Source organism: Hemiscyllium ocellatum, chromosome 4 (assembly GCF_020745735.1).
Source record: "Hemiscyllium ocellatum isolate sHemOce1 chromosome 4, sHemOce1.pat.X.cur, whole genome shotgun sequence".
NCBI classification, from domain to species: domain Eukaryota; kingdom Metazoa; phylum Chordata; class Chondrichthyes; order Orectolobiformes; family Hemiscylliidae; genus Hemiscyllium; species Hemiscyllium ocellatum.
This window is the reverse complement of record NC_083404.1, coordinates 33,187,128-33,200,893: the sequence shown is the minus strand read 5'-3', so window position 1 is coordinate 33,200,893 and position 13,766 is coordinate 33,187,128. Positions and strand designations below refer to the sequence as shown.

The window sequence follows — 13,766 nt, the reverse complement described above, 5'->3', positions numbered from 1 at the left end:
TTGCAGTAGCAGTGAAAGTTGGTCTGGAACTGAGAACATTTGAACAGCTAGATAATAAATGTTAACTGACATAACAATGATTCTACAAAGGAAAGCCTCTGCATTTTAGATTGAAATTGAGTATAAGGCAGTATTTGTAGTGAAGATGTCAGGAGTAATTGGAAAAACGGAAATATTTCTCATCAATAATCTTAACCTTCCTTGCAAATTACAATCTGGAATCATGGCCAGCTTCAACTCTCTGAGATTAGTGCTGGTAACAAGATAGAAATTCTAAAAAAAAGATTGCCTCATATTCTGTTCTGAAGGAACTTAATTTAATTGTGAAGACCAGTTCACCTTTCTAATCTCATCCACCCAAAAACAATGTAACTGTCTCTTGACATAGCATCGAGCTATTTCTGAAGTGATTCTAAGCTCCTTGTCTCATTCTTGCAAAGTAGTTCCAACCACATTATAGCCACCAGGGGCTGAATTTAATCCCATATTCTGGATTGAGTTAGATGTTAGGGAGAGGTATTTCATTGCCAGGAAAATGTTTACTTGGGACTCAGGTAAGTCTGAGACAGAAAGGCTCATGGGCAGCATTATCACACTCGGCCAATTGACACGCACAGGTAGGCAATTAATGCCAAGTGAATCGCTTCATTATCTGCTTCCCCTCCACCCCAACCCTGGTTATTCAACCAGCAATGGGCAGGGGCATTCGCTATGCAGAAACCCTAAAGGTAGACCCTGTCAGGGTTGCTTACAGGTTTACAGAGCATGAAATGGGGGTGGGGGCTTATTCAAAGGCACTCAGATGAGGAGGGGGCACAGCATCAGAAAGGTGAGTCGGCCTACTTAGAGCTATTCCCATGCTCTTGCTGCTGACTCTCCTTCCTATCTCGTTACTCCCATCATCAACCATGTCTGTATCTCTCAATGAACTTGCGCCTCTAGTCAGCATTCCTGACAGCAGCAATCACTCCCTGTGATAATGCAGAGGAGTGTACAGCCAATAGTATCGGTTTGACTGGCAGTTCTCAGTGAGTAGTCTTCGTGTCCCGAAGTCCTTGCTCTTCGGAGAGGGCCATCACTGAACGTGGATAAGTACCTGACACTTAATTTAGCAGGCCTTTCCAAAAGAAGATGGCACAGAATGTATAGCAGCTCTCCAGCTGGTACAAGCCCCCAACACCTCCATTAAGTGTGGGAAGCTAGTCTAATTGTGACCACTGTAACCTTGTTGAATGGCATAAAACGTGTCTGGTTCACTAATGTCCTTTAGGGTACGTAATCTAGCAGCGTTACCTGATCTGACCCTACATCTGACTCCAGACACTTAGAAATGTGTTAGATACTTAATAGCCCTCTGAAATGGCCAAAGCAAGCCACCAAGATCAAGGGCAACTAGGGATGGGAAACAGATGTTAGCCTTGTCAACAATGCAAATATCCTATGAAAGATAAGGGGAAAAAAGGTTTGATGGGAAAGGTATTTATTCTAGAACTGTAGTAATTGGGTTTAGGAAGTGGGTCTCGGGGATGAGATCAACTCAGAGAGGCCATAAGGGAAGATCAGAGAGAAACTAGAAAAAGTTGCAAGTTCAAGGCTAGGCCAGTGGGGAAGATTAGAAGTAACTTGTCCAGATGGGCTTGAGGGATGTGGCAGAGGCAACGCATCAGTGGTTTCAATCCTTTTTATATGTGTTAGTTACTTTCACGAACAAGTGGCTTATTAATCATCTCCTGGCACTTATATTGTTCGAACTTAGAGAGTAGAATTTATCAGAAGAGGAATTGCAAAATAAAGAAAGGCACCTTAATAGTGCTTCCAGCGATCTGCTGATCAACCCCACAGGATCAATAGTGGGGTCAAAGGAGGGATAATGGTCTGATTTACTTCAGATGGGGGCATGGAAAGTCAACACAAAAGTGGGATCAGGTGATTAGAGTTGCCGCTCATGATGAACCAGTGTTAGGTCCCTTGATAAATTCATTGTAGTCTGCCAAATGAGACACAGAGGGAGCAACAGCCTTGTCTAACAAGAAAGTAGACCAATCTGGGATGGTAGCATGTTTGAAGAGAACTGAAGAGTTGGAGAAAGGAAATAGGAGACCAGAGTATGTGAGAATGGAGAGGTAAAATGTGGCATGATAATGGACAGAAAAGACACATGAGGAATACAGGAAAAGATTAAATAAAATGTCAGCAAAAGTAGAAATAAAATAATGGGCTTTGGGTCAGGAGTAGTAGCTAACATGCAAATGCCAATGCCAATGCACTCAGGAAATGCTCAAAGAATAAAGAAAATTTACAGCCCAGGAACATGTCCTTCAGCCCTCCAAGCTTGAGCCAATCCAAATTTACTGTCTAAACCTGTCACCCAATTCCTAAGCATCTGTATCCCTCTGCTATCCACCTACTCATGCATCTGTCCAGATGCATCTTAAATGAATCTACCATGCCTGCCATTACCACCTCTGCTGGGAACGCATTCCAGACACCCACCACCCTCTGAGTAAAGTACCAGCCATGTGTATCCCCCTTAAACTTTTCAGCTCTCACCTTGAAAGCATGAACTCTTGTTATTGAATCCTTCACCGTGGGAAAAGGCTTATCTCTATCCACTCTGTCTATACTGTTCATGATTTTGCAGACCCCAATCAGATGCCCCCTCAATCTCCTTTTTTCTAATGAAAACAAACCTAACCTACTCAACCTCTCTTCATAGCTAGCACCTTCTATACCAGGCAACATCCTCATGAATCTTCTCTGCACCCTTTCCAAAGTGTCCACATCCTTTTGGTAATGTGGCGACTAGAACTGTACACAGTATTCTAAATGCGGCCGACCCAATGTCCAGTACAATTTTAATATGGCCTGTCATCTTCTATACTCAATACCCCGTCCAATGAAGACAAGCATACCATATGCCTTCTTGACCACTCTATCCACCTGTGCAGAAACCTACAATGGACCCACACTCCCAGATCTTTCTGCTCATCAACTTTTCCCAAGGCTCTTCCATTCATTGTATAATTCACTCTAGAATTATATTTGCCTAAATGTATCACCTCACATTTGTCTGGATTGAACTCCATCTGCCACTTAACCGCCCAGCTCTCCAGTCTATCTATGTTCTCCTGTATTCCTTGACAGTCCCTTATACTTTCTGCTACTCCACCACTACATGGGTCTGACTCAATCCTATAGTATTAAAAGATTAGTCCAGTGTAAGTCTGAACACTGAGATTCTGGCACTAATTGAACAGCCCTCAATTTATTGGGAGTTTTGACAAAAATGGTCAATATCTGACCCCTTAACCAATCTTTTCTCATTAGGTGGATCCTAAATTGCACATCCACCACTTTCTGCTTTGATTTATATTACTTTTTGCAAATTATATAGGAAAATAAAGAGCATACTATCCAAGATTCTATACTTGTCTTTTTTTCTACAAAGATTAAAATACTTCCAACTCAAATAAAACCAGAAGATATTGGAAATACCCAGAAGGCCAAGTAGCATCTATGGAGACAGCAATAGTGTTAATGTTTAAGGTTGATGATCTTTGGCAAGAACGATTCATTGATCTGAAATACTGGATGAAATCTTCTGTCCTTAGAAATGTTGCTGACTCAGGGTCATTGCCTATGTCCCAACCCTATTCTGGCAGATTGTCCATTTGAGAGATATTCCTGGAAGCAGTCATCCAGGGGGCTTGCATACTTCAAAGGATGGGTTCTACCATTTTCAGATGAGGAACATGGGGATGCCCTCCTCATAACTCAATGTTCCTATTCCAAAAACACCTAACTGGAAGTCCTCTTCTATAGGAGCAGGAAGATTCCATCCCTTGACTCTAGTTCTTTCTCCATAGATGCTGGCTGACCCTGTTGAGTATTTCCAGTATTTTCTGTTTTGATTTTAGAACAGCCTCTGTGGCATTTTGCTTTTATAAGTTTGTCTCAGTGTTTGATAGTGATAATTAGATTAGATTAGACTTACAGTGTGGAAACAGGCCCTTCGGCCCAACAAGTCCACACCGACCCGCTGAAGCGCAACCCACCCATACCCCTACATTTACCCCTTACCTAACACTACGGGCAATTTAGCTTGGCCAATTCACCTGACCCGCACATCTTTGTGACTGTGGGAGGAAACCGGAGCACCCGGAGGAAACCCACGCAGACACGGGGAGAACATGCAAACTCCACACAGTCAGTCGCCTGAGTCGGGAATTGAACCCGGATCTACAGGCGCTGTGAGGCAGTAGTGCTAACCACTGTGCCACCGTGCCGCCCAACTTATAAAACCGCACATTTATTGTAAAAAAAAAATGGTGTGTGGGGTTGGGTTAAAGTATCATGAACTTCGGATGTAAAGCAAACATATCCTTTTTATCTAATAACAAAGTAAGATACTTCAACAACATGAGGTGAATCAAAGCAAGTGCAGCAATGTGAAACCCAAGCATTAAACTGTACTGCACAAAACACATATGTTCTAATTTAACACTTTTCACACTACAAAGATTGGCATATCATCATTGCTACATCTAAGAACAGTTGGGTGAATATTAAGTTATTAAATCATTTACACTTTGACATGCATTTAAGATTGATTCTACCTTTGCTCTTTTCCTCTGCTGCCCTTGGTTTCCTGTGCGTTTCTGTGCAGCAAATTACAAACAATTGTTACTTACTGATCAAAGGAGGCAGAAACATTAAAAAGCTTGTGGTTTTAATAGCATGATTTTTGTTTCATAGTATAACTTCATTGATTGTGAAGAGTTTTACAGCCTATTCTACAGTGCGGTCAATACACACAGACATGTTTGTACATTTATGATTAAAGAAATAATTTGAGGATAAATGTAAAATTTTCTTATTTGCACATAGTATTCCCAAAAAAGTGCTTTTCCAAATTGTGCCTAAAACCACAATTCCGAGCCAATTTCAGAAGAGCAGATATCATTAAAAACTATAATGCAAAACTAACATTGCTTGCAAAAACCAAAGCTTGTGCTTAATTTGTAAAAGAAATTCCAATTGATAAGTTTGCAACATAGATGAAGTATATACAAGGGGATTATGAAACGATCCTGTACTTTGAATGATGAGGATAGGACAGTGAATGGTATCGAGAATGGATTTTACTAAAGCATTTGACAAGGTTCTGCACAATGGGCTGCTCCAGAAGATTACGTCATTTGGGATCCACAGTGAGTTGCTAAGCTGAATACAAAATTGGCTTTGTCATAGAAAACAAAGGTTAGTTTTGGAGGGGTGTTTTCTTTTTCTGACTGGAGGTCTGCGACCAGTGGTACTCCCCAAGAATCAGTGCTGGAATATCTGTTGTTCATAATTTGAATGAAAATGTAGGTGGTCTGATTAGTAAAACAGGAAACAACATGAAAACTGGTGGGGATTTGGATAATAAAGAAGGTTGTCAAAAGATGCAGCAGGACATAGATCTGTTGGTAAATTGGGCAGAGAAATGGCAAATGGAGTTTATTTTGGACAGAAGTGAGGTGACGCATTTTGCAAGAGGAATGTATACCGTGATTAGCAGAACCGTTAGGAGCATTGATGTACAGAGAGATGCTGGGATGAAAGTCCATAGCTCCCTGGAAAAGGCAAAGCAAGTCGATAAGGTGGTATAGAAAACATTAAACATGCTTACCTTCATCAGTTGGGGCATTGAGTATAAACGTTTGCAAATAATATTGCAACTGTACAAAACTTTAGTTAGGCCATACTTGTATGCAGTTCTGTTTGCCACTTTAGGGAAGATTGTGGAAGCTTTGGAGAGTTTGCAAAAGAGGTTTATGAGAATGTTGCCTGGATTGGAATGTGTTAGCTATAAGGAGAGGTTGGCAAACTTGGATTGCTTTTGCTGGAGCATTGGAGGTTGAGGGGTGACCTGATAGAATTATATAAAATTATGAGGTACATAGTCATGGTCAATAGTCAGAGACTTTTGCCCTGGGTGAAAATGTCAAATGTCAAAGAGGCATAGGTTTAAGGTGAGATGGGGCAATTTCCAAGGAGATAGTAAGGCAAGATTTTCACAGAGTGTGGTAGGGGCCTCAAGCGTGCTGTCAGGGGAGGTATGATAATAACATTTAAGAGACATTGAGACAGACAATGAACAGGCAGGGAATAGAGAGATACAGACTATGTGCTGGCAGTCAGGATTAGTTTAGAAAGCATCATAGTTGGTGCAGACATCGTTGGCCAAAGGGCTTGGTCCTGTGCTGGACTGCCCCATGTTTTGTGTGTAAAACCAGTAGTCAATAGAATCAGCAGTTGGGAATACAGATGGTATTATCTTATGGGTCAGCTCACCTGATGGTCAGCCTTTGTGTCATTTGCTTTATCATCTTTTTCCATCTCTTTCTCCTCTACCTCTGAGCTTGCAGTTCTAATGATGCACGTCTCTGGAGAGGGTGGACAAATCTCAACATCTTGCTCAGTCCCAACTTCCTCTGCAGTCTCTTGGCTCACTGCGTCTTTTTCAGACATTCTCACAATAAAGAATTACACAAGTAGAAGATGCCGTGACCTACGGTGTCAAAACATCAAAAAAAAGAGAATTTTATTCTCTGATAGAGTACTCTCATCTCCTTTCAATATTTATCCGATGAATATCATTATTTTTCTTCTCCATCTGAAACCAATTTTGTGCACTGCACTCGTTAAATGCTGAGGTTTCCCACTCTGCATCCTGAAGGGTAACTGGGAAACATACCCCTACCATTAATGTCTGCCGTGCAGATATTTACATTTCGAGGGTCATTAATTGGCTGAGGACGAGACTTCTGTCCCCCATTTGGGCAGGGTCCTCTGCCTTGGGGAATCAGTGGCTAATCCATCGATGGCTGATAGCTCTACAATCCCAGCAGCACCAGATTGAAGCATGATAGCATGCAGTTAATTCCTGAAGAGGCACAGCCAATGGAGGCTAGGCTGAAGATGAATTTGATGTGACAGAGGGGCATTGATTGCAGCTGGGCCCCAGTGAGAGTCGTGGGGATTGGCTAAGGGGTAATGGGTTTGAGAGATCAGAGGAAGAGGGTTAAAGTGTACGTAGCCTTGCGTGGGGGTCTCTGATAGACACAGGGAACACCCAAATCAGGTACACCCCACTTGTCAGACAAACGCTTATGTAGTGAGAGCTGCAGGGTTATCAATTTGGTGTGTGTCTCTCCTAACATTAATTAATTGATGATTGAAGGATCCCAGGCTAGATGGTCTATCCAACACCTCCACAGTCCCTGTAAATTAGGAGAGCAATTGGGGAGCAGTAGGTAGGAAGCGAGCAGACTTTGCTCTGTATTTCACAAGAACCTCACCTTCAAAATGCCAGTGGGAGATTGTAAATTTCTGTCTCTCGTTGAATACATTCAACATTCAGCATAAATTCAACAGATCACTTTTCAATCTCAAATTGTTCAAACAAACATGAGAGGTAACTTTGGTAAAATTGTGGTGAACATTCTTAGCCATCAAATCCTTATTCCCTGATTGGTGAATATTACATGAATATTATATTCCTGGTGTACTTGTTGTAATGTTTATAAATTTGAAAATGGTACAACATTGCTGGAAATAAGTTTCATAAATATTGCTGTCAAATGCATATAATTAAGGCACAGCTTACATTTCCCAGGGACAAATGCAAACATTCTGTGAGATTTACCTATTAGAAGGAATCTGCCTTTAATCAATGCATGTTAGGTACAATGACAAAAAAAACAGAACATTAAAATTAAGTTGACGACATTGTGTTGAAACACTTTTGCAGGTGGAAACAGATAGGAATATAATATTTCTGGGGTTTCCACTGGTTGAGGAGCAGACATGTGTTCCTGCAGCTGCAGATTTTCTTTTAGAATGTTGCATTAACTCCATGGCGCCATGGTCCTGGATGTCACTTCAAATATTCTGAGGGTAGGTGGGTTGGGGAGCAAGAACAGGGAGAGGGAATGCAAAAGTTGTTACGTACTAATGACACAGGCGGAAAGGTAGATGCCATCCTTCAGGTAGACTTTAGGAACCTAAGTAAGAGATTTGTAAACAGACTCTCAAAGCTCATAATTTTATGAATACCACTGGTGCCACACACTAGCAAACACAGTTTGGCCACCTTAAGGGCTTCAATAGACTCAAGGCTGGATATTCCATCTTCAATGAAGCCTGTAAAACAGAAGACAGAATGGGTGGGTGCAAAGTGGGCAGGCTTCACTCTGCATTTCATGAGAACTCTGACTTCAAACATAACAGTGGGAGATTGCAAAATTCCACCTCTTGTTCTATACATGCAACATTATATATAAACAGCTGAAAATGTGTTGCTGGTTAAAGCACAGCAGGTTAGGCAGCATCCAAGGAACAAGAAATTCGACGTTTCGGGCCAGAGCCCTTCATCAGGAACCCTTCAATCAGGACTACATTATATATAAACTCAATGGATCATTGTTCTGTTTCAAATGTAAAAGCTCAAAGAGATTTGAGGAATCGGAGTATAAAGCAGGTGAATGCTGGGTTGGAGATATGATACAAGAGAAAGGACTTCAATTCCTGGGCATTTAGATCAGATCTGGAAGGGACTCAGGGTGAAATCTTTTATGGGTTGGACAGGTTGTACGTCAATAGAGTTGAGACCAATGTCCTCACCGGGAAGGGGGAGTTGGAGGATTGTAAGTTCCACAATGCTAGAGGAGAGAGTTTAAACTAATTTATGGGAATTGCAACTAGGGAGTGGAATTAGAAAGGAGAACATTGATGTACAAGGAATTGGGACAGACAGATAAGATTAAAGTTAGGTGTTGGGTAAGATCAGACAAATACAGAATACAAGAAGATTTGCAGAAAATGAGGTTGATGGGTTCCAGGCACAAATTAGACCCATGGGGGAAAATGATGCTATGCACTTAGCTCCAAAGAAGATGGGTTTAGAGAACTAAATATTCCTGGATGCATTATGCTCAGGAAAGAAATGGAATGAATGAAAGTGGTTTGTGGTGTACTGACTGAAGAGAATATAGTAATGTGGGAACAAGACAAAAATCATAGAGATGTCAGTCCAGTTTGGATGCATTCCATAACTCATTGGCTATTAAGATGACCATGAAGGAGTGAATCTATAAGCAAGGTGAAGAGAGAAATGATAATGGATGTCAATTATCCTAATATGAACTGCAATAGTAATAGTGTAAAGCACAGACACTAGAAGAACATTCTTGATCAATACATTTCCAGCACAATGCTGGATCTCATTTGGGGAATGGAGTCCAGTAGAACAAACATGTACAGTGCTAATTCAAGAATTGTAATCATTAAATCTCAAGATTATCAATGGAAAAACATTACGTAATAATGTTTAGATAGAATACAGGCAATGTCAGTGTGTTGAGAATAGATCTGGTCTGGGTAAATTGGAACCAAAGGCTGGCAAGTTGAATTGTAATTATACAATGGGTTACCTTTAAAGGAGAAAGTGTTTGGGCAGAGAGTACATACATCTCAACAGAGTAAAATTTAGGACAACAAAAAACAAAGAATCCTGGGTGATAGCAGAGGTGGGAAGTCAGACAAGCTCAAAGGGGGCAAACGTCAGAATAACAACATAAATGAAAACCAAGTTGCAAATAGAAATTTCAATAGAGGGCAATTAGAGGGTGAGGAGGGAGTATAATAATAAACTATTTTCCAATATAAAATAGCAGTGTCCTTACGCCTGGACTGAGAGGCCCAGATTCAAGTCCCATTTACTCTGGAGATAACATCTCCAAACAGATTGATTTTAACAAAAAGATATATAATGAAATCAAAATGTCTTCTTTCAGTATTCAAGATTAGAGATGACAAAAGAGATGTATGTATGAAGGCAGAGGACCAACACAGAATACACTAAATGAGAGCATTGCACCTCTATATTCCAAGGAAGAGGATATTACAAATTCACACAAAGATGAATAGGTGCTTAAGAGACTGTATTGGTCAAAAAAGTGTTAAGCTGGAGGTGTTGAAAGGCTGGCTGTGTTTAAAGTAGGAAGCTAATCATGAGTTCGGAAAGGATGCATTCACACTATGCTGAGGTAAGTCATTGTGGAAATTACAGAGGTACTGACCATAACTTTTTAGTCCTCCATAAATATGGCACTGGCCTGGAGAATTATAAATATTGTGATAACTATTCAAATAAGAGTGTAGGAACAAACCTTGGAATTACGGGCTAGTCAATTTAACACAGTGATGAGGAGATGTTGAGAAATAACAATCTGAGACAAAATTAACAGTCGCTTGGACTAGTGAAGATTAATTAAAGAAAGTCAGAATGAACTTGTGGAAGGTAAATTGTGCTTAATGTGATTGAACATGTTAATGATGTAATAGAAACGGGCAGTGAGGATAATGTGACTAATGTCATATATGTGGATTTCTCAATGGCAAATGATAAAGTGCCACATAACAGGTTTGTGAGCAAAACTGAAATTTATGAAATAAAGACGGCTGTAATAGCATGAATTGGCTGAAGGACAGGAAGATGGAGTGAACACTTGTTTTTCAAACTGGAGATAGGTATATAATAGTTTTCTGGAGTTGGAGTGGGCCATTTGTGAACGACAGAGCCTGCTTCCCAATAATATCAGCGTTGCTGATCTGCTGCTGTCTCAACTCCACTTTCCTGTCTGTCCCATCACCTTTGATTTCCCCTTGTTTATCAAAAATCTATCCAATGCAACTGTGAATAAATTCATTGACCCAGTCGCTACTGCTTTCTGGAGAATTTCACAAAATAAAAATCGTCTGAGAGAGAAAATCCTCATCTCCATCTGAAAAGGGAGCTGTCTTATTTTTAATCTGTGTGTCCTAGTTCTTACTATCACAAGAAAAAGAAATATCCTCTTAATATCTATCCTATTGAACCTCCCCAGCATCTTATATTTTTCAATAAAATCATTGCTCAATCCTTTAAACCTCAGTAGATATAGGTCCAGCCTGCTCAATCCTTCTTCATAAGTCCTTTATCCCTGGAATTAGTCAAGTGCACCTTACCTGAACTGCTTCAAACATATTATTTCCTAAATCAGGGCACCAAAGCTATATACAGCGTTTGGGTCTCACCAAGGTTCTGTACAACTGCAGTATAATTTTTCTTATTTAATATTCCATATGTCTTGTACAAATTCCAACACAGCAATTGCCTTTACAATCACTTGCTGCTTCTGTACCTTCTTGTATGAGGATCATTAAGTTGTACAGTTTCTCTACTTAAATAACATAATGTTTTTCTATTCTTCCTACTGAAAAGTTCACAATTTCCCACATTATATTCTAGTTAACAATATTTTCCCCACTAATTTAGCAAGTCTATACTTTCTTCCAGACTGACCACTACCACCATACAAATTTACTTTACTATCAAGCCTTGTACAATCAGCAAATTTACCATCTACCATCGCTTCAGTCTCCTCTTTCTTCACCCAAGTCATTCATACAGTTTTTAAATAGTTGAAGCCCCAACACTGACCTTTGTTACTAGTTACAGTTTGGCAACTCAAAAGATCCATTTATTCTTGTCCTCTTTTATTCTCAGACAGGAGAAAATGAGGACTGCAGGTGCTGGAGATTAGAGTTGAGAGTGTGATGCTGGAAAAGCACAGCAGGTCAGGCAGCATCTGAACAGCAGGGGAATTGACATTATCAGGCATAAGCCCATCACCAGGAATGAGGCTATTTAGCCAGTACAGAAAACAGTATCAATTTTTTTCAATGTATACAAAATATGAATGGAAAGTTAGCAGTGATGCAATCGTGAGAAATTTCAAAAGGACATGGAAATGATAGAAAATTGGTAACATCTGACAGGTTAAATATAATGCAGAAAAATATGAAGTTCTATGTTTTGATAGAAAAAAAGAGGAAATACAAACTATTTTAAATTATTACATTAATAGAGACCTGGATATATTTGCATAAATTGTAAGAGATTGCAGAACAGGTTGAGAAAGCAGCCAAGAACAAATCGTTTCCTGGGCTTATAAATAAAATACACAAACAAGAGACTAATGATGAACACTTATAAAGCATTGATTCAGTCTTAACTGGAATCCATGCCTAATTTTTACCAAATCACTTTAGAAAGGATGTGAAGTCCTACTGAAAAGGTGCAGAAAAGATTTACTAGAATGTTTCCAGGGATGAGGGATATCAGTTGTGTGGATAGACTGGAGAAGCTGGGATCATTCTCATGTGTGTAGAGAAGATTCAGAGGAGATTTGACAGAGGAAATACATTATTGCAATGAGCCACCACACTCTGCAGCACAGAAGAACTACAAAGACAGAGGAAAATCAACTATAGAGTGTATTCAAAAAGAACGGTTACCCAATGAACACAGTCCTCCCATTTCTCAGGAACAAACCCAAATAAGCAGACATAACACACCCATAAACCCTAGCTATTCTCCCCTACATCAAAGACACCTCAGAAATTACTCCCAGACTACTCAGACCTCTTGGCAACAAGGTAACCCACAAACCCACCAACACACTAAAACAACAGCTATTGAACTTGAAAGACCCTGTACAGACAACAAGCAAAACTAATGTCATTTACAAAATAACTTGCAAGAACTGTAACAAACACTAGATTGGACAAACAGGCAGAAAACAAACCACCAGGATACACAAACATCATCTAGTTACAAAAAGACATGACCCACTCTCACTAGGGTCTTGACATATAGATGAGGAAGGATACCACTTCGACTGGGACAACACATCCATCCTAGGTCAAGCCAAACAGAGACATCCATGAGAATTCCTAGAAGCATGGCATTCCAACCAGAACTCTATCAACATGGATTTGGATCCCATTTACCACACCCTGAGAAAAAGAACAGGAAATAACATCACTGACACAAGGAACCCTAAACACATAAATAAAAAGAGGGCCATATCACCAGTACTTCATTGGAGGCTCACTGATGATGTTACCTAGTACAGTGACAAAATGTCTGAAAATGAACCTTCTAGCTCAACAAGCAAACATACATCCATGACCTCAACCTGAGCTACAAATCTTCTCAAAACTCGCTAGCGGTTATTCAAATTATCATGAGGTTAGACAGAGTAGATAAGGAGAAACTATTCCCATTAGAAGAAGGATCAAATACCAGAGGACATATTTTTAAGGTGACTGACAAAATCATCATAGGAGGAATGAGATAACAAGAATCCAGAGAAATTATATTCCTGTCAGGGTGAAATGGAAGGCTAGTAGGTATAGGGAATGCTGGATGACTAAAAAAATTGAGGGTTTTGTTAAGAAAAAGAAGAAAGCATATCTCAGGTATAGACAGGATAGATTGAGTGAATCCTTAGAAGAGTATAAAAGAAGTAGGAGTATACGGGGAAATGTGATAGCGTTGGCAAATAAAATTAAGGAGAATCCAAAGGGTATTACAAATATATTAAGGACAAAAGGGTAACTAGGTAGAGAATAGGGCCCCTCAAAGATCAGCAAGGCGGCCTTTGTGTGGAGCCACAGAAAATGGGGGAGATACTAAATGAATATTTTGTATCAGTATTTACTGTGGAAAAGTTTATGGAAGATATAGACTGTAGGGAAATAAATGGTGACATCTTGTAAAATGTCCAGCTTAGAGGAGGAAGTGGTGGATGTCTTGAAATGGTTAAAGGTGCAGCATTTTGGCAAAGCAAATCTTAGCAGGGCTTATACACTTAATGGTAGGGTCCCAGCGAGTG

The 13,766-nt window shown here is 40.0% G+C and overlaps 1 protein-coding gene across 5 annotated transcripts in view; it reads right to left on the bottom strand.

Annotated features, from left to right (window-relative positions):
* Positions 1–13,766, bottom strand: part of LOC132815341 (cAMP-regulated phosphoprotein 21-like) — a 346,819-nt gene that overhangs the window by 137,359 nt on the left and 195,694 nt on the right. For all 5 annotated transcript variants that reach the window (XM_060824202.1, XM_060824203.1, XM_060824201.1 and 2 more), the window contains 2 exons: positions 6,337–6,553; positions 4,617–4,658 (listed from right to left, as the gene is read on the bottom strand). In XM_060824202.1, the coding sequence (XP_060680185.1) occupies positions 4,617–4,658; positions 6,337–6,513 (219 nt within the window). In that variant the 5' untranslated portion in view covers positions 6,514–6,553. The remainder of the gene's footprint in view (positions 1–4,616; positions 4,659–6,336; positions 6,554–13,766) is intronic.